The 22471-nt window shown below is 38.2% G+C and overlaps 1 protein-coding gene across 1 annotated transcript in view; it reads right to left on the bottom strand.

Annotated features, from left to right (window-relative positions):
• Positions 1-22471, bottom strand: part of stat5a (signal transducer and activator of transcription 5a) — a 180381-nt gene that overhangs the window by 19102 nt on the left and 138808 nt on the right. Inside the window, exon 23 of the mRNA XM_073856651.1 lies at positions 4009-6498. Coding sequence (XP_073712752.1) covers positions 4009-6498 — 2490 coding nt within the window. The remainder of the gene's footprint in view (positions 1-4008; positions 6499-22471) is intronic.

Consider the following 22471-nt stretch of genomic DNA (forward strand, 5'->3'; position numbering starts at 1 on the left):
CATTTTAGATTAACACGGACAAAGGGAAGAAAATTCACAAAGGAGATCTCTATAATATCTCATAAACAACACCAAAGCGAATAAATGTAGCACTGTGTCCTCTTTAAATAAAAAGTTGTAAGTGGGCCGGTAATGCTTTCAGAAAGTGCACCTTTGCTCCTTAAGGGTGCATATTGGTCTCTATACTACTTATGTCGATCTATTCGACTTATGTCGAATTATCTGATCTGCTTTTAGTTCAATTTTCCTAAAATGTTTCAAAAGAAGCATAAACTGCTCCTTAGGGAGAGCCTCTGTATGTTATAAGCAGAAGTACATCATCATTAAACCCTCTTACAGCTCTTAAACTGAGTCAGCACTGATTTATTATTTACGTTAAATCATAAATCTGTTGCTCCTCGGTCATGAAACACTTATATTTATCCCTTAAATGCTGCAATATACATCTATATCATTCACTTTGATATTCATTGCGCAGCTTCATCTAGAACATGCACGTTTATGTTTGTACAAAGTGCTGAGTTATGCCTTTATACTGTATGTGTGCATAGTAAACTTATTTACTTTCTGAAAGATCACTTTAGATTAAAATTAGAATTAAACTTACACATGAGCCACAATTTTAAATGGCTTTGTGAGACTAAAGTAGTTCATGATCTGATCTAATCTATGGTCTAATGATCTTCTTGCTGCATTTGTGTAAGTGTGTGTGTGTTGATGTTATTTCTTTAGTGTGAGAGCAGGGTGATAGATCATTGTATACAACAGCACTTCCTGTGGGATTTCTATGACACCATGGAGACTATAAAGACCATTCAGTCTGAAATTATGTGAAGGGTGAAAAGGGGTTGGGTCAGGGGTGAGATAAAATAGCAGAAAGCTTGATGCTGTTTAAAACCCTGATTTGTTTACTTTTTGTAAATATACACTAAATCATAAAAAGAGAGACTACAATAGGTAAGAAACACAAACATATATTTTTACAATTAATTTTGTTTAATGGCACAATATATAATTTTTGCCACTAGAGCTGTGAAAGAGCGTCGAATTATAAGAGTTGTACTCTTTACGTTCACTGTCGATAAAACAATCAATCTGACAGGACTCACACATCATGTTCATTAATGATGTAATAAAATAAAGTTTAAATAAATACATTCAAATGTAAGCTTACAATGTTGCTTAATAAAACCAACAACACATTGGCGTGCTAGACGCTACAAGTACTACTCCTGCATATGGTGCTGGGCAGATCGATCAGTGTATGCAGTCGTTGTGCTTTTGAATCCCTCTCAAGATACTTTGATGTCACACACCAATCGGTCTGCATAGTACCACATGGAGTCAAACACTGAAAAAAAGAATACGCTGGATTTACTAAAAAATATATATATTAACATATAGTGCATAATTTTTGCACCCACTTTTGCAGTGTGTACATTTTAGAAAGATCTAATAACAGAAATGCAATATAATCTACATAACTATATTATCACTGGTGTATAAAGACCTTACTTAATGAACTGTATTGTTTTTATTACCTTGGAATGAGATATTTTTATCTACATATACTGCGGGTCCCCTTACATGGAAGTCGCCATTTTGTGCCGCCATGTTCCTACAGTAGCCCTAAACAGACAAACTGCTTTACAGAGCGTGCTTTTTCAATATTTTATTTTGTCTTAGACAAAGACATGTTTGTCCTGTGGCGGCTACCGTTGCTTCTCTATCTGTTTCGGTAAATGATGGACTGAGCCGTTGGTTGCAATTCACAATCTCACTGCTAGATGCCGCTAAAAGCTACGCACTGCACCTTTAAGTAAGTTTTACATGAAATTTTAAGCAATTGTAATTTTTTAAATAAGTTTTACATGAAATATTAAGCAATTTAAGCAATTGCAATTTTTTAAGTAAGTTTTAGATGGAATTTTAAGCAGTTTAAGCTTAATTTGTTTTTAACTCTTTCACCGCCATTGACGAGATATCTCGTCAATTAAGAGAAATATGCCTCTCAAAGTAAAATCTCCAATGCTTTAAAACAATAATATAATGCTGAGTAAGTACAAAATCACTTGATTCTACATAAACTTCATGTCTCATTGGCTTTGCAATGTGTTTCCTGTTGCAAGCTTGAGGGTAAAATGGGTGTTTTTCTGCACATATGCTACCTTCCTCTTCAGTGCACATGAATCTGTGATCAGGAATCAGTATCTATTCCATCTTGTATAAACTTTTATCTTTCATAGTGTGCAAATTATATCAAAATCAACAATTATATAAACTGTAATCTGGAGCCAATAACAAACTTTAAACAGCAATGTTTTTTCTTATGTATTTGTCATATCTATAATAAAGTGAACAATTATGACAAATCTTGTGGGCACAAGCTGCATACTGTTGTTATGGTTACCTCCTTGAGTTAATAAAACTGCCATATATTTCATTATTGTTCAAACTTGTAAAAACTTTGTTAAAAACTATTTTGAATACAAGATCAGTTAAAAAAATGAACAATGTCAGACATTGATTGAAAATGCATTCTGGCAAATGAATTTAACACGATGACTCACAAACACATTTAAGGACAAGAGGAGAGATCCAGGAAGACAGCTCGAGCTGGCCATATGTTTTCTGTCTCTAATCATCTAATGGGATGTCCTCTAAAGCTTTAGTCTTCCTAAATTAGGGCCATGTGCTAAAGGATATGTTAAATCTGCTGAGCAAGAGTCATTTGAAATCAATAGAAATGGCAGCTTGAACCCATCTTTCATTAAATTAACTGGGCTGATGTATTGTCACACTTATCGGCAATATTTCCCATCCACTACATTTTAAGTTCACCTGGCTTTTTCCATGTTTAAGTGCTAAAATGGGGTCCCCAGTGCTTCTATTAACCTGGAAAATGTGAAAAAGAACAACCCAGTAACTTAGTTTTGGTAAACCATTCTGTGCAAGCATGTGAACAATTAGGTTGTTCAGATTTTGCCTGTTTTGTGAGGTAGGTAGCAAGGCCAATTACAATAATGCCGCCCATTAATCTGCATTATACAACCACGGCACTGCCATTTAATGCAGAGAGGGGAAAAATTGACAGCACAATTGATAATTGATTACAACCAACCCCCATCATTGTGATCAGTTCTTAAGCTCATTTGCATTTTAAAGGACACACCCAAAAAGGCAAAATTTTGCGCAGGCCTAAAAAATGGGAATTTTATTATTCTATAATAAATTATCTGTGGGGTATTTTGAAATAAAACTTCACATAAGCACTCTGGGAACACCAAAGACTTATTTCACATTAAAAAAAAATCATAATCCACTGAAAAAAATTATTCGTTCAATTTACTTAATTTTTTTAAGGTAAGTGGTCACAATCAATTTATTTAAGCTACATTCAAAAAAAAATTAGAAAAACAAAACAAAAAAACTTTTGTTTAAATGTAGCTTAAATAAATTGATTGCAACCACTTACCTAAAAAAATTGAGTAAATTGAATGAATTGTTTTTTCAGTGCATGCCCCCTTTAACATTGTCAAGTTAAGGTGACTGAGAAATACTCTGTATTTTATTTTTCTCTTGTACCTTTTCTACCTGTCGCTCACATCGTGGGTAATATTTAGTGTGTTTACCCTATACAGTGTTGCTATAATCCTTGTTACAATACCCTTTGCCTCCCTTGAACTGTATGCAGGACCATGACAGCTTACATGACTAGAATTGGCAGCTGACCTTCATTGCAAGCAAGTTTCAAAGGCATCTACAATTTGTACAGTCACTACTATAAAAACTACAGTATAGTCACAACATCTTCATACTTGATTTTGTTCACTAACAACCGATCATATTATCTAACTTATAAAGCAATGCATTTATGCCATTATACCAAATATTTTAACATGCAAATAAAATATATATTCAGATAAGTAGAAAATTACCGAAAGTGCATAAAATATTATTTCTTCTCTCATCACTGATCCTTGTAAAAAAACAAAAACAAATCCATACCTGTACATTTTCCCTTAGGTCTGTTGCTTCCCGTAAAGGTTGGGTTGATGCCCTGAAGAGCTCATCTACCACTTTGATCCCTGTGGTCTTGGTGGAAGTGTATTCCCTTGCCTTGCGGCCCTTTCTCACAGAGAGACCCCTCTTATTGGCTTTCCCCCCACCTCGCCTGTTTGTAATGGCGACATGAACAAACAGTGTGGTATTGGGCAGGAACTCCCCTGTAAGTGACTGCAGTGGAACATGTCGGTAACCTGGAAGCAGGCACTCGAAAGGAATGGTGTACTGGCCGATAAATTCATCGCCTATGTAGTCATCATCAAGGACAACAAAACGCAAAGCAGCCAATTCAGGAAGATTGATTTGGAACTCAAAGCTTTCATCAAAAATGGGATTGTCGCCATTTTGCGAGACGGTTTTAGTGCGTTGCTCCGCACAGTCCGCAGGAATTCCGTGGATCTCCACATAGATGTACGGTTCTACCACATCGCCTTTGGCAGCAGAACCCCGCGGCTTTGGTAGGTTTTGACCACTGATGACCTTAATGTGGAGGAGCTGGGCTGACACTCCAGGAAGTGAGTCACGGGCATTGGCACTGAAATATGACACCTCTTCTCGCATTATTGCCGGACGCAAGACGTAGCCGCAGTTTCCATTTTGCCTAAACCAACCAAGGTTCAAATCCATCATCAACCCCGGAGTCTGGTAATTCATTGCCACAATCTGGCAACCGCACTTCCAAAAGTCTTGAGGATTCATGTTGCTGGCATCAATGCGCATAGGTGTGGGGTACACTCGTGAAAGAAATCGCTTATTATAAGACACAAAGTCTTCCGGAAACTCATTGGCGAAGCGGTTGGCATTGACTTCATTGAAAGAACAAATCTCCCAATGCCTCTGTTCCCGTTTAGACGTCTCAAAGTCACGGAATTGCACAGCCTTGCAGAGGGTAACCAGATCTGACAGTTCTTTACAAAGGCGTAACCGTTTGCATCCAATGCCATTAATCTGGTCTTTGTCATCTACACCCAGCATTCTCCTAGACATCTCGAACCCCTCTTCTTCATCCGTTACCTCCCCTTCAGACTCCTGTGAGTCTAGAGGCAGACGCTTTCCTTTAATGAGTATTTTTCCTTTGAGATTCTCAGGGGAGGGCAAGTAGAGATCTTCCGCTTTAGGAGACTCTGTGTGCAGTTTGTCCCCAAGGATCTTTTTCATGTGTTGAGCCATGACTCTCTGCTGGGGAACACTGCAGTGTGTCACCAGACAGAGAATCAGTGGATACTCTGAGCTCTCAAAGGCATACTGGTTAATGACATCTAGAACTTTACAGAACGCCAACTGGCAGGCAACAGAACTACCCATATAGACCACAGGTTCACAATCAGGGCCATCCCAGATCACCACTTCCAGGCTTCTACAGCCCATGCGTAGCGCACGGACATAACTGCTGAGGTCTGAAGAGCCCCAATAGTGGTCCTCCAAAAGTGATGCATTATGGGAAGAGTTGATATAGTAGTGTGAAAGTGGCTGTGTCATGTCCTGACAAACATGCTTGTGCTGTGGGTCAAAAATGTGGCACTCGGACGACAGGAGGTAGTGTGTGAAGCCATCTATGGACAAGTAGCCATTGTTACGCCCTTCAGCTGAGGGCTCGTACCTACGCACGATCTCCCGACACATTTCCTCTGTGACTCCTTCCACTCCCTGCTCCACCTCCACAAATAGCATCAAGTCCTTGGAGTCCAGGTACTCTTTGTTGCTAGAAAATTGCACCAGTAAGAAAAAGATCTCGGGGCGTGTGCACAGTTCACAGTAAACCTCTACAAAAGTGTCTAAATCAATGCCTTCACCATAGCAGTCCTTGGCTTTCTGTAGCTCTTTAAACTTAAGCTCAATGCGAGATTCTCGCATGCCAGGATTGAGTCCCTTGATGATTTGGGTGGCACGGAACAAGTCTATATATCCTTGTCTTTCTGGATCAGCAAGCTCGAACACCGAACCGATCCAGGATGTTCTTAAACTGGGTTGATTGGGTTCGACCACGCCCACCATGTGTCGCCCATATGAGACCAAGTACCGCAGTCCCATCACCCAGGTGCTAACCACGTCTGCTGTGCTTGCAACCAGATCCAGTGATTCATAGTTGTCTCCGTATATTATTGAGAACGCGCACTCATCCGGGAACTGATCGGAGAGTCCGTTGCTGCGTAGGACAGGTGTCTTCTTACCCAATCGTACCTCTTTTATACTCTTGATCTCAAGCTTGGCCTTCTCCGAGTCTTTCTTCGACGGTTCCCAGCGAAGCCAGCGCATGTCAGGGTCCAACAGGAAGTAACGACTGTACATGCGAGAATTGGAGCGAACTTTCTTCATCTCGCAGCCTTCCATCATAAAAGCCATGCAGGCGGCTGTGCTGTTCATCTTACGGTCATTTGGCATGGAGCTAAAGGAGACTGTCTTCTTTCTCACCTGCCTCTGCTTCGAGCCATCCTGCGGATAAAGAATAAAGTATGATGAGTATATATATACAATATATGTACATGATCAAAACCAAACAACAATTTATAATATCAATACCTGGAGCAAAGCAGATATATATATATGTTGTAAACACACGCGTTTCTTCGTTCAAGGAAAAGATACATGTAGACATTGTTACTGAGGGGGATGTCAGGTGTAAAACAGGAACATTTGAAAGTACACATACACATTAAATTAGAGTAGATGGTGTGAGGCAGTGCGTATGCAAAGCATGTGCCAAAGCGAATTATAACAGCTCCGGTCTGGAATAAACACAAAAAAACAAGCCTAACTATAACGTTAACTACCTTATGCAAACTAAAGTGCCTGTTTTAGCATAAGTCAGTGGAATCCATCACAGAGCGATCAATATAAAACGGACAGGAGAGAGCAGCCAATGGCAGATAAGCCATTTGAATCAAGCTTTTAACATATAACCTCTGATAAAAACCATTCACTGACCTTTTCAAAGTACACACCTATACATCTACACAAACACTTATATAAGCACACACTTTAGGAAACACAAGAACAAATATAGACATGGCAGTGATTTTCACACTAAAGATAAAAGGCCCGTCCATGTTTATGCATTAGGCAGATGCCTTTATACAAAGTGCATTAAAGATACACAATTTATGGGTAACCTTTTACAATATGGATATAACCTTGGTACTGCAAGCACAATACTCCACATGATCTGTTTTTTGTCAACTTTAATAAAAGCAATCAACTTTTGCCAAAGATGTAAATTCACACACATCCAGAAATCACCCCCCTTACCATCAAAAACAGCATGCACACACATTCAAGATCAGAGACGTGAAGATGTTCACTGCCAGAGAAGACATCAAAACAGATCTGATTACTTGATCTAAATATGAACTCCTGCTCTGGAGCTTTTCCAAGTCAAGCAACATTTGCACACAAAGGGAGAAATACCAAGGGAGTTTTCAGCCAAATCAAACCCATATCATGCGCATATGAACGTACCTCCAATGAAGAGGTCTATTATGACGGCGGTTCAACTACCTACACACTCACACTAAGCACTGCCAAGTCATAAAACACACATACACCATACACATGCACGCTGTTAGTATGTATCTGTTAGCTCTGAGATCATCTAGTGTGCTCCTTTTGACATAAAATACAGACTTTTCATGCTTCACGATCATACGTAACAGAAAATATCGAATCAAGTTCAAGGTTATTTTTTTAAATAATTTTATTTATTAAAAAAATGACCACTGGTTGAGCTAATGTTTTTGTGCTTACCTACAAATGTCAAACTTACAGTTGCTTATGAATTTTAAAGGATAACACCACCGTTTTTCAATATTTCACTATGTTCTTACCTCAACTTAGATGAATGAATACATTCCTATCTTTTTTTAATGCGTGCACTTTAATTTTTGTACAGCGCTTCTTGAATGTGTCATTATTTAGCCTAGCCCCATTCATTCCTATGGCTCCAAACAAAAGTTTTATTTTGTGCCACCATACTTAGGGCTGTCACGATTATGAAATTTGGCTGACTAATAAATTGTGAGGATTATGACGATTAATTACCTGTTTATGGCTTTGCAGAATATGACGATTAATTGTGTGTTTTATTGCTTTGATGTTTAATTCTCATAATTTTTTGGTTTGTTCATGAAATAATTTTCACACATGATCCTACTAAGGTCATATTAGTAGGCTACTGGACCACATGTCTGTAGTGGCTGCAAAAAAAAGAAAATTCCTTACAGATCCTTAAGAATAGCATCTTTCACTTCCCTAAATTTGGAATTGCTGTTTGGAAATGTATGTTTTACCTGGCAGTTCAAAGTTTTGCAGTTTTTTTTTCCACTGTATTGAATGGCTGTGCAAAGATTAAAAGTGCACACATTTTCCTTTAAAAAGGAGAATTTTTTTATATTTCTTAGAATTATATAAAGATTTAGGAATGATGTTCGAAAAGTAACCAGAGCAAACAAAATAAACAGAAAATGGATAAAATCTTTATTCCCGATGAAATACTTTAAAAGTTTGAGGGGTGTATTTCATTCCCCGTAACAGTCTGAGCTTATATGGGCATTTGGATTATTTGGGCATGGCTGCACAGGAAGCCACTTTACCAAGCCATGTGAATGGTATTGGGTGCGGATCCGTGAGGGTCGTCTGTGTATTAGCTGTGTGTTTCAAAACACAGCTGTGTTTGCACAAAACCGCTGAAGAGTGTCGACATTCATACAGCTCCTGAGCAAGAATTACAGTGACAGCGTGTTAAAGAGCATCTTCGTGTGATGAGGAATGACTGCGAGAAATGGAGAGAGAGAGAGAGAGAGAGAGAGAGAGAGAGATTGTGGGTGAGAGAGCATAAGTTGACAATGAATAATTGCGGAGTGACCTTTGACATTCACACGGAGAACCCATCTCTGGACAAACCCATGAGTGGCTTTACTCATACAGTTATTTACACTAGTCAGGGTGTCAGGCTGTGAGTGTTTATATGGTATCGTAATATACAAACACATTAATATCAAACATAGTCTGTTCCTGCAGATCTGTGCCCATCACAAATAAGAAGTGTTTTCTAAGCAATGAGGTTATGGAAATTTTTTTTTACTTTTTAAATAGTTTTTTAAGTCTTATAAGTGTATGTGGCAAAATAACTTGTCAAGACATCAAGTCTGTGATCTTAAGTCCGAAACTTTAATAAACAGTTATTAAATTCTTCCAATACCAAATCATGCTACGGTCATTTCAATCATGTCACTAATGTCAAATAAAGATTTTTAAGTTGCATTGATTTTTGCTTGAACTTGGTTATATAACTTATTAATTTTAGTGCTGGGCAAAGATTATTCGCGATTAATCGCATACAAAATGAAAGTGATTTTTTGCATAATATATATATGTGTGTACTGTGTGTAATTAGTATTCATATTTAACCACACATACATACATATATTTTAATTTTTTTATTTATATATCATTTTTTAATTTATATATAATATAGAATATATAAAAATATAAGTAAATATATATATACACACATGTAAATGTTTCTTAAATACATACATGAATGTGTGTGTGTGTCTGTGTATTTATATATACATAATAATTACACACACCACACACCCATATATTATGCCAAAATCACTTATTTTGTAATCGCAATTAATCTTTGCCCAGCTGTTTCCAATGAGCATAACTGGAACGGCATATAAATATACCAACACATACTGTATCTAGAAATTTGCAAAGGCGGCAAATGACTTTGTTTGAAGATTAACAAACAGGTACATATAAAAAAGGAGCGACTGTATTTTAAGATTTATATCTGTGCTTTGATAAACACTGCAAAGATTAAAAAGGTACCAAGGGATTAGAATTACTTTGTAATAATCTTATTTTGTGTGTGTGTTTAATCAAGATTTGATTGAAGATATTGACCAGATATTGCGCTTTATTCAAAAGATCAAAAAGGTTAATTTACCATGTATTTCAAATAGGACATTGAAAGATGCAGTAAATGAAAGCCTGAGTTATTGACGTCTGGACTGAAAGGACATTGATAATGTTACACGCACATATACACACAACAGGAAAAGAAAACACACTACTGACTCCTGCGTAGGAGCTGCTGCATAGATCGAAAAACATTAAAAACTATTAAACAGATAGACAGACACCCATGTAACCACCTACTCACATAACACAGAAAGTAAACTGTCTACAGAGAATAAAGTGGCATGCGTGTATGCATGGTGATAGGAGAAAGAAATGTGCACTCACTTCATCCTAGGCTCATGTTTTTTAATTTTCTTTTCCAGCTTGGGCACATCCCTTCTCCAAAGGGACTACTTAAAGCACCGTCTGTGATCCCTCACATCTATATATGCATTAATGTACACGCATGCTACTTATCAATATGTGCAAAATCTTTCAGTGTCTCAGCACAGTCTTTAACATAAAAGGTGCTACATGGCACCATAGAAGATATATTTTTAACTGTATGGCTCCATAAAGAACCTTTAACATCTCTGTTTCACAAAAGATTCTTTGTAGTGGAAAAAGTTTTTTAGACGAAAAAAAGAAGAAAGAAATGGTTCCTGTAAGAACCTTGACTGAATGCTTCTTTGGGGAAACAAAATATCATCACTTTAAAGAACACTTGGTAGCATCCTCATCCTTACTCTTGTTTGAATCTCCACTAGACTGCAATAGCTCATTCATTCATCCCATAATGCACACACTCTGCCTTATTGTGTTTCGATTCTTTTTCCTTTCGTTTGTTCTGCCATCTTTGTGTTGCTGTTATTATCTTCCATTAGAGCCAGATGTCTCTTTGTTGAAATGGTAAAGAATGCTTTGCCTTGACAACCGATAACCAGCACATACATGTGAATTGTTTTCCACAACATTCTGTGAAATGTTTCTCCCTTTAGTCAATTAAATGAAATCCAATTCCTTCAGTAAAGATGCTGTAACTTATTGTGCATACTGAGATTGAAATCTGAGAGTAAGGGCTCTATCTTACACAGGGCTCTATTGCACTGCATTGCGCGACGCAAGTGTAAATCGCGATTAATCTATAGCAGAATAAAAGTTTTTGTTTACATCATATATGTGTGTGAATGGTGTATAATAATTCTGTATATATAAAATAAAATGTGAATGTTGCTGAATTCTTATGCACAGGTGAGTAAAAAAATCAAGAGCCACAGTCTGAAACAGAATACATACAACTAATCTATACAAAGACAAACCTCCTGCACACTCCAGCACATTTTCAGCTGATCCTCTGATCCATTCTGATTAGATGAAAACAGCTGTACAGGTCAGACGCTATTCAATTCCTCATATATCATCTCACTGCAGCTGACAAGCAACAGACAAACCAATTTGCCTGCCAGCAGACAAACTTCTCATTCACTGTGTTGTTGTGTGTGTGTGTTCGCCTCTGTGTGTCTATACTGTGTGGGAGCATTACAGTGATTTTCCACTGTATACTTAGTAATAATAATAAATATTATTATCCAAATGGAAGGCTGTTTGCAGTTGCAAGCAATATAATGTAGCATCTTTTCTTGGCACATTAAAGGATTGGTCCATTTTCTTAAAAAAGTCCAGATGGTTTGCTCGCCACCATGTCGTCCGGGGTGTTGATGTTTTTCTTTGTTCAGTCGAGAAGAAATTGTGTTTTTTGAGGAGGACAGTCCGGGATTTTTCTCATTTTGATGGACTTTAATGGACCCCAACACCTAACAGTTTTAGTGCAGTTAAAAATTGCAGTTTCAAGGGACTCGAAACGATCCCAAACAAGGCATAAGGGTCTTATCATGATTGTGCAAGAAAAATAAAAATATGCACTTTAAACCACAACTTCTCGCCTATCTCCGGTCCTGTGATGCGCCAGCGCAACCTCACGTAATACGTCATCATGTCAAGAGGTCACGAATGACGTATGCGAAACAACGCCCCAGTGTTTACATGTGTGGAGAAAGAGGACCGTTTGGACGTGTTGTATGCCGAATGATACTAATTAATGTTTTGGGGTCAGTTCATTGTTTAAAATGGTCCGCAAATGTGCATTTCAAATATGTAACACGTGACCTTTCGACGTCAATTACGCGAGGTCACGCTGGCTCGTCACACAGCTGGAGGAAGAAGAGAAGTTGTGGTTAAAAAAGTGCAATTATTTATTTATTTTTGTATATAAAGATATTAATAATCACCCTCACTCCGAGTCCTTTACAAAAGAGAAGGAATTAGGGTTCAAATGCTCTCTTCCCTGCTCTATGATTTGGCCTTTTGTCTTTTAATATCTGCAATGCTGTTGGAGTGCAATGCAATTGCAAATGCTGTTTAATTGCTGTTGAAACACACACACACACACACGCGCTCACACACACACACACACACACACACACACACACACACACACACACACACACACACACACACACACACACACACACACACACACACACACACACACACACACACACAATCTGAGTTTGAGGGCTGGTGGGCGGGATAATTGACAGCTGTGGCTTACAGGCACCAAGTGGGAGTACCAAAGTGCGATGCATCTCGTAGCGAAAACTATTTCGTTTTAAAAGTGGGTATATAAAAGCATCTGTTCTTTATTCAGCACACAAGTCTTGGTTTGGTTCTAATATGTAAGGGTTCCTCTGGCGTGTGACGCAGACCGCCCCTGCAATGGCATAACCCACGCACTGCTATAAATACAAGCAATACGGGTGCACTGTTTACAAGCTAAACACCCATGAGCCTTTGGATGTCTCCTGATGCGCCAACAGATCAGAACTTAACTTCTCAAAGCAAAATACTCTGCATTATTGCCTATGCTACCAAAATCACAAAGGCTACAGTATCTCATTTCTTTTCAGAGGAAAAATGACTGACTTTAACTTCTTAGATCTGATTTGTGTAAACTGGCATTCATACTCTGTGTCGTCCTTGTGCGTGTGCACTTTGTGTTCGACGTTGCGGTTCATTTCTTCTTTTTGCTGCTGAAAACACTGCACTAAGCTACAGCTTAGAATAAAAACTGTTTTACCTAGACATAGATGAATAATACAAGCTCTTTACATGGTAATGACATATTGTAAGCCTCGAACAAGGTTTTTTCCCCCCTATTAAAACCTTGTGCACTCAAAATACGGCTGGAAAACAGACCAACCTCAACATAACAACGACTGTGACGTTACAGTCGAGATGTACGCTCCCAACATTAATTACAATGTTGTTACAATGCTAAAAACAATGTTGTGACTGCTGATTTAATGCTGTATGCTAGTTAATGCTATATGCTAACGTTTAGGCTAAAGTTGTACTATTGGCATTATAGTTACGTTTTACAGGTCCATACTGAAACAAACACAAATTTATCACTCAGAAACCTCCATTAACAATCTATGAAATAATCGATTGTTCCTCAAATTCTGTATCTTCGACTAATACAGGCTCAAACATAAGGTCTGTTTACACACACACAGAGCTACTCAAATTAGTTGCTCTCAAATGAGTTGCTCTGAGAAAAAGCCAATCAGAGCAGAGCTCAAAATTATTATTCATGATCCTTTCAAATAAGGTAATAATCGAGGGGCAACCTTCCGATCTCTCTAATGAAGCCAATATGGATGACTTAAACTGCAATTCATTCGACTGGCCGCTTGAGGCAGGCTCCAAAAGGGAGTCAACTCCCATAGACTCCCATGTTAAAAATTGCCAACTTTACAGTAGAAAATAATATGTTTACAGCCTGGTACAAAAAGTGTTTTTGGTCTGTATAGCTAATTTTGCTCTTCATGACAACTGTGAGGGGGCTGAATTTTTTTGTAACTCATCGTTTAAATTATATTAAGCCTTAAACTTCTGCATAATTAAGGGCGTGGCCGCTTGAGTGTCGATTGAACAGCCACTGCTGTCACTAGACTCGCACTAGGCGGGCGTGGTTTCACCTCAGCTTCCGCCATGTCCCGCCTCTTTACCCATTTTCGGTTTTCCGCGAGTAATTCGCGGGGACGCGCGGCCAAGATGGCGACGGCAGGCAACGCCTACTTTAAGCTTCAAAAGCGATCTTCACAAACCAATGGGTGACGTCACGGACACTACGTCCATATTTTTTTACGGTCTATGGTAATAATAGACCATTTCATTCTGGGGACAAATCCAACATAAAACTGTCTCTAGATAATTTTTGCACTTAATAAAGTTACATACCATCTAGACTGTCAAAAATAAAGGTACAAAGCTGTCACTGGGGCAGTACCCTTTAAAAAAGGTCCTAATATGTACCATTTAGGTACAAATATGTATTTATAAACTGCCAATATGTACCTTTGAAGTACTAATATGCACTCTTTGGGTACAAATGTTCACCTTTTTGAAAGGGTACTGTCCCAGTGACAACTTTTGTACCTTTATTTCTGAGAGTGTATGTAGATATCAGAGAACAATGTACCGTATCAATGCATTCTTTGGCACCTTTAATTTGCATTATATGATAAAATAACTAAGAATTAGTACGTCATTTGGTTTCTGAACAAAGCATCTAACCTGTTTAAAAAGCCACACCATCTCCACACAGTAAAGGTGACCTTCCAAATACCCATAATGCACAGCGACTGTGTATCAAGGCCACCTCCCCTATAGAAGTAGGGCGCTGGGCAGCCCTTTACACATTTGCACTTCCTTTGGGAGAAAACTGAAAGGAGACCCGGTATCTTCACAGGAGTAGAAACGCAGGAGTCATGTCCTCACCTTGTTTCCTATGGGTTTGACACTAGAGAACGAACAGCACAAAGTCTATCCGACCTGAATTCAGTTTCGCAGGATGCATTTCAGCAGTGTACAGTTTTTATTAAAATAGCAAATAAAATATTTCAAATATTTAACATTCCTTACTATATCAGGGATATAGAAAACACAGTCCAACATACCCAGAACACATGAGAGAAACAAAAAATGCTGGTATAAGAATAATTAAGGATTATTCCATTTTCTTAAAAAAAAAAAAATCCAGATAATTTACTCACCACCATGTCATCCAAAATGTTGATGTCCTTCCCCGTTCAGTCGAGAAGAAACTATGTTTCTTGAGGAAAACATTCCAGGATTTCTCTCATTCTAATGGACTTTAATTGACCCCAACACTTAACATTTTTAATGCAGTTTAAAATTGCAGTTTCAACGCAGCTTCAAAGGGCTCTAAATTATCCCAAACGAGGCATAAGGGTCTTATCTAGCTAAACAATTGTCATTTCTGGCAAGAAAAATAAAAAATATGCACTTTTTAACCACAACTTCTCTTCTTCCTCCGGCTGTGTGACGAGCCAGCACGACCTCACGTAAGTATAGCTGTGCCCCTTAAGAGTCCATACCTGCATTAGTACCTTAGAGGTACATATTAATAGCTCAAAGGCACATACTGTATACAGCTGTACCTAATGGTGGTACATATTAGGATGTATGCATTTGTGTGTACTAGGGATGCATATCAATTAATCGCGATTAATCTATAGCAGAATAAAAGTTTTTGTTTACATCATATATGTGTGTGAACTGTGTATAATAATTATGTATATATAAATATGCACACATGCATGTATAATTTTAAGAAAAAAATATATTTATATATTAAGTATTTATATTTATATATAATATAAATTATACATAAATATACAAATGTATATACACATGTAAACATTGCTTAAATATATACATGCATGTGTGTGCATTTAACTATACAAAGTTATTATACACAGTACACACACATATATGATGTAAACAAAAACTTTTATTCTGCTATAGATTAATCGCGATTAATTGATATGCATCCCTAGTGTGTACATACTCTAGCAGTATGTGTGCTTATGCATGGGTAACATACAATGAATTTTCCACCATCTCATTTAAAAGCTGTGTTTGGACAAAAAAAAATCACAATTTAAATAGGTCCTCAACAATAAAGGCCTTTGTTTAACCAAGTCAAAAGCAGCAATTTGGAACAACAAAATCACACACATTACATATTGTAAATCACATGCACAGAGAGCTGAGCAAAACTGCTCTCATGGAACACAAGTTCACAACCCCTCTCAGTATTAAAAAGTATTCCCATGATAAAGCTCACTACTACAGCATACAGCTCTGTATCACATGACAAACACAAGCACAAAACCACAGTGAGAGTTGCAAGAGTCAGCAGGTTTCTCATTCTCAAAACAAGATCTCAGACTGCGAAAAAAAAACAAATACACACAGACAAGAAGAAAAGGGAGGGACTGCAAAGAGAAACGCTAAGAGCCATATAGACAAACACCCACAAAGCACTCTTGCATTCACACTTGGTACATCATGTGTTAAAGTACTCCAGGGAAATGAGGACCCGCTTCCAAAGATAAATGGCCGTACATGACTAATAAACAACAGAAGTGGATCTGTATATAATGTAGGTGTTTCGCTTGAGGTTTGTGTCAAGAGGAGGGTAGCGTTATTTTAATGAAAAGAGGCTGTGCAGAATTAGCACATACTGTACAAAACTGTGCTGCCACCACCATTATTCTTCTATATTGAATGCAATATTAATGTGTAAGATAAAATATAAATGAACTCTGTAATATTTCTTTGTACATTATTTGGCTACAAACTTCATGCCAGGGGTCTCCAACCTTTTTGTGAGCAAGGGCTATCAAATGAATAAAACAATCTGGAGGGCTACTTTTTTAATATACTCAAAAGTTTTAGTTTTACTTGTTAATTTTATTTTATTTTACTGGTTGATATAACATTGATTTAAAATGTTAACATGCATAAAAGAAGCCAAGTTAATATAAAAAATATGTAATGAGTAAATATTAAAATTGAGGCTATTAATAGAATGTGATTTGGCGGGCAACTCACAGACTCCATGCGGGCAACCTGGTGCCTGCGGGCACAATGTTGGAAAACACTGCTTTACGCAGTGCAAACACAAACCTTTCCAGCTTTGCAAGGTTGTTTATACAAAACGCATCATGAGAATCCATCGAGAATCCAAGAGGCATTATAGTGCGTATAGACGGTTTCATCAGACGTACATGCGTTGCTACGGTTACGTGGCCGGCCCGAACTTCCGTAATGTGTTTGTTTATCGGACACTTTGTAGGGGTGACCATTTTGGTTGTGTCCTTTTAAATGCAAATGAGCTGATCTCTGCACTAAATGGCAGTGCCTTGGTTGGATAGTGCAGATTAAAGAACAAGTTCGGTATTTTACATTTGAAGTCCTGTTTTCAGATTGTTTATGATGAAATAGAACGGTTTTGGCGGAAGTTTGGACATGTGATGCTGCCCCGGGAGTTTTCGGGTGTTTGTTGTGTCACCTCCCACCTCTACAATGGCTGTATAGGTGCACAGAAACAATCTTTCCTAAAATGCATTCAACTTTCATTTACAAAGACGTGAAACTCACCGAGTGGTCAGGGGTGTTCACTGATATGCTCACACAAAAATCGCTGCAAAAGATGTTTTCCAACAGGTGTTTTAGCATTCGTTGTAAACTTGTGGACCTATTTTTCCAAACGCCTCACACCTGTTACATTCTTCCGCTGAGAGCTTGAATAATTGACACTCCAGCCCAGTTGGTGGCGATAATCCACCTTTGAAAATTGCAAAAATACAAACAACATTCCCACTGGTGGAGTAATACCGTACCTCACAGCACATCTAATACAAGTCAATGGAGTTGGACAAAAACTACGATAAAACCTGTGGGAAAGCATCTTTTGCAGTGATTTTTGTGTGAGCGTATCAGTGAACACCCCTGACCACTCGGTGAGTTTCACGTCTTTGTAAACGAAAGTTTAATGCATTTTAGGAAGGATTGTTCCAGTGCACCTATATAGCCATTATAGAGGTGGGAGGTAAAACAACAAACACCCGAAAATTCTCGGGCCAGCATCATATGTCCAAATTTCAGTCAAAACCGTTCCATTTCATCATAAACAATCTGAAAACAGGGCTTTAAGTGTAAAATACCAAACTTGTCCTTTAAGGGGCGGTATTATCCCCTTCTGACATCACAAAAAGAGCCAAATTTCAATGATCTAATTTTCCACATGCAAGTTACTGGGTTGATCTTTTTCACATTTTCTAGGTTGATAGAAGCACTGGGGACCCAATTATAGCACTTAAACATAGAAAAAGACACATTTTCGTGATATGTCCCCTTTAAGTTTTGGCCACAAAAGTGGACTGAAACGTCATAAGCTTAAACTTTGTACTTTTAGTTAAAATTTATATATTTATAGCTAGCTATTAAAGGCAGTGTGCATGATCTTTGAAAGTCAATGTTGATATTAGGTGAAATCACCTAAACAAACATGCCCCTACCCCAATAGAATCTGGACATTCATTTGATAGACCCACCGCCACATACGCAACCCAGTCAACGATGTCGGTTAGTAGACACGGCCCTTATTGCTGATTGGCTACAAGCGTGTTTTGGTAGTCAGCCTGACTCCCTTTTTTTTTAAATCACACACCCTACCTTTTATATATAATAATTTTCAAACTAATACATTAAGCAGATATTGTGGTAATACTTCCATGTTTTACAGGAATTTGTAACTATTTTACACGGTGGCTCATTTATATAAATTCATTCAAATAGAATCTTAAATTACATTTTTTACAATTATTAGAAAAAAGCAACATCCCTGCACCACAACCCAACATCAATGGCAAAAACAGCTCATACAAAAACGTACAAATGAGACTCTGATTTACAAATTAGCCACCTCGTACATTAGTTACAAATTGCTATGAGATTGTATTGGATCTTCCCTGAAGCTGAAAAGTCATAAGTACTTTATGTTCCAAAACAAAGTTTTAGAGCAACCTTAAACTTTATTTTGCTCTGAGTACACAGACATATTTATACCACGACCAGAGTTTATCCAGGGGAAAGGAGAGAAGAAAGAGACAGAAAGAGACAAAGCGAGTGCGGGAGATGGTTGTGGGAGATTGTGTGGAGGTGTTGTGTTCAAAAGCTTTGAGCTGCTGCCAGGCATTCACTAAAAACAAATGCACTTTTTCGCTTTCTCCACAAGGATCGACCTCTCCTCTTTATACCACAGACAAAACTGCCTACAGCTGCTAGCTATCACCCCCACACACAGACGCAGAGTTATGCTGATAAAATAATAATTTGCTTTTATATTTACCAGAGGACTTTTAGAATCTGGTGGATTGTGGGTATTTTTAGATAGACAAGTTTGGGCCATTAACCACACACAAACAATTAGAAAAAACATTTTACAACAGTTTTAAGGCAGTATTATAATTTTCTATGCTGTGATTTTGTGTGGCACACTAGTGCCTCGGCCAATACAGAACACAGCAGTGCTTGAATGAAATTAAAGTTAGCCAGTATTTATGCACCTGTAAAGAATGCAATACAAAAGACAATGCATATTAATATAGGGCATTTTCTATAATATAAAAGTAGATTAAATTCAATTCAATTTTATTTATAAATCACTTTTCATAATAGGGCTGTAACGATACATCGCATGTCCCATTAAAAAGACCTGTCTAAAATCTGCATCGGTGCATCGCGATTCTGTGTTTCATGCGCAGCTTGTGCGTGTACTGTGGGGTTTTGGTCAGTAAGAAGTCCGTTATCAATCTAAAATTACTACGAGTTTGACTCGTTTATAACGTGCATTTAAAAAAGCAACACTCGTTAAAAAAAGTCATTCAAAATATTCTTTATTATAATGAAAATACCTGAAGCAATCTGAAGAACTGCGATATACATATTCCTGTAGACATTTCCTGGAATAGGGTTTGTGATGCTACTTCTTCTGTGGCACAAGTGGCGTTTCTGCACGAGTGCACCCCCTGGCTTTTGGAAGTGGCAGCATTTCACCGTAATTAATTCAAATTCATTAATTGACAAAACGCGCATTTGCACGATAAATCGTTACAGCCCTACTTCATAATTAATTGTTTCAAAGCAGTTTTACATTAACTCTTTCACCGCCAGAGTTTTTAAAAAAAGTTGCCAGCCAGCGCCAGCGTTTTTCATGATTTTCACAAAAGTTTAATGCCTTCCAGAAAATGTTCTTCTTCAAATATATAAACATACAATATACCAAATGAAAGAACAGACCCTCTGCTTTCAAACAAAAAAAACAGTTTCATCCTACCTTTAGTAGTTCTTTTGTAATCAGCTTTTGAATATGGGTAGGTTTCTGCAAAAACACCACATTTTGAGCAAAAAAGCAGAGATAATTCCATTTTTGTGACGGACTTTTCATAGAGATCCCATTCAGAGCGATCTTTAAAACAGACACGGACATGCAGCAGCTTGTCATAGGGCAATACTTCCGGTTTTAAAAAGTTGCGGATAATAGCGGTATTGCGGAAAGACGGAAAATCTTGTCATTGGCGGGGAAGCGTTTTCTCTTAATTGACGAGATATCTTGTCAATGGCGGGGAAAGAGTTAATAGAAGCAGGGGAAACACAAAAAAATCGATAGACAACATAAGTAGCAAAACACAGCGGCTGAGATTAAACTAAACAAGCGAGCGTAGTAATATGTAACGTATAGAAGGGGGTGCTAGGTACTTAAGCCAAAGTCAGCTGACTCCCAGGGGTGGAAAAACCCTAGGAGAAAAACCCAAATGGAAAAAGTCCTAGGAGGAAAAAACCCTTGGAAGATATATCCTAGGAGGAAAAAAACCCTTGGAAGATATATCCTAGGAGGAAAAAAACCCTTGGAAGATATATATATTATGTATGTAAACCAGGGCCGGATTAACCATACGGGCAACTGGGCAATTGCCCAGGGGCCCAAGATCTCCAAAGGGCCCAGGGCAGCAAGGGCACGAGCAAAATACTGTATCTGGTAATCTCCCACTGGCCGCTTTATATTAAACAAACTGTCAACACGGGCTTTTGCGCTGCAAAGAGAGACGCACCGCACTCTTTGGCGGCGCTGCGCTATGACTTTGAACGTGAGTTGAGAGCGGTTGAGTCTCATGCGGACTGACCAATGAAGAGAGGGCCTCAAGTTAAGACCCTCTCCTCATTGGTCAGTCCGCATGAGGTGGGTCAAAGGATCTTACTACTGCTACAACAGAAAAAAACCGAGACATGGAGCGCGAAGCGGAAATTAAAAAAGGAAAATGACATCAGAAACGCAAAAAATGTAAAGAATAAACAGTGGTGTAGTCTACGTGATACACTGGCATCTGCGCGATCCGATCGGCGTATGAAATCCAATTACTATAGCGGCGCGAAAGTGACTGGGGAGCAGACTGGTGTGGCCCCACAAGAACCCACAGACGAGTGACAGCAAAGTACCGCGAGAGCGATTGCCGTTATCATATGGAGAAATCTGCTTTGAATCGCTCTCGCGGTACTTTGACATCACCAAGAGGTCTGCTTAGCGCCAAATGAAGTCGAACCTGCAGTGTAGCTGCTCACGCGACACTGTAAACAAACATGGGGAGAAGTGAACGAGTGGAGTAGTGCACATTGCACAACATAAAATCCGGAGAGTTCACAACACACATGTAAGTAAACAACATTTAAATCATCAATCCAGTTTATTACTTTATCTGGAGGTAAGGCTCCAATAAAATAAAATAAGCCGGTGTTTATGTCCTGATGGTTTTTAGCTGCCTTTCAGCATGTTTGCTTGTGCTTCACAGTGTTAAACTTACTTTCTCTGTGTTCATTTGTATATCTACGTTCAAGACGTAGCCTATATGATCTTAAACTTCTGTGAGGAAATTAATGTCCGCGTTGATGTTCAGTTCAGACTTGCAAATTAAAGATCATTTTCTTCACTTTGGCTTGGGTGTCTAATATTAGGCTATATGATGGTCTTGTAATAATAAAAGCCTATTTTAATTTTTAGACAATGGTAATGCATTTGTATGAGCATTTAAATATTTGTAAATCAAAATACACCTGATGACAGTTAGAATTTGAAGTATTGAGTATATTTACTGTATATTACAGTAATATATTCTGTATATGACCATATTATGGTGATCCTGGGGTCGTGATGATGGGGCCCTTGAATATTGTTGCCCAGGGTATAACAAAGTGTTAATCTGGCCCTGATGTAAACGGGTAAAGAGATTAGACGGGTTTAGACAGTGGTCGTTAGTCAAGCATCACGCTTGAAGGACGGCCAGTGACGTGTTGACCTTCACGGCAGATAAATTAAAGCTTCTAAAACACATTGTTTCTGCCTATCTGATGTTAATCTGTAGTACCTATAGAATAGTATTACATCCTATATCTCCGAAGAGTCTTTAGTTTAATCAGATTTATGAAAGACAGATTAGCTTTACCGGAGGAGTTACGAACTGCGGGAGGAGCGTGTCACGAGTCAATACCATAGACCGTAAAAAAATATGGA

The sequence above is a fragment of the Misgurnus anguillicaudatus genome, chromosome 19 (genome assembly GCF_027580225.2).
Source record: "Misgurnus anguillicaudatus chromosome 19, ASM2758022v2, whole genome shotgun sequence".
Classification (NCBI taxonomy): domain Eukaryota; kingdom Metazoa; phylum Chordata; class Actinopteri; order Cypriniformes; family Cobitidae; genus Misgurnus; species Misgurnus anguillicaudatus.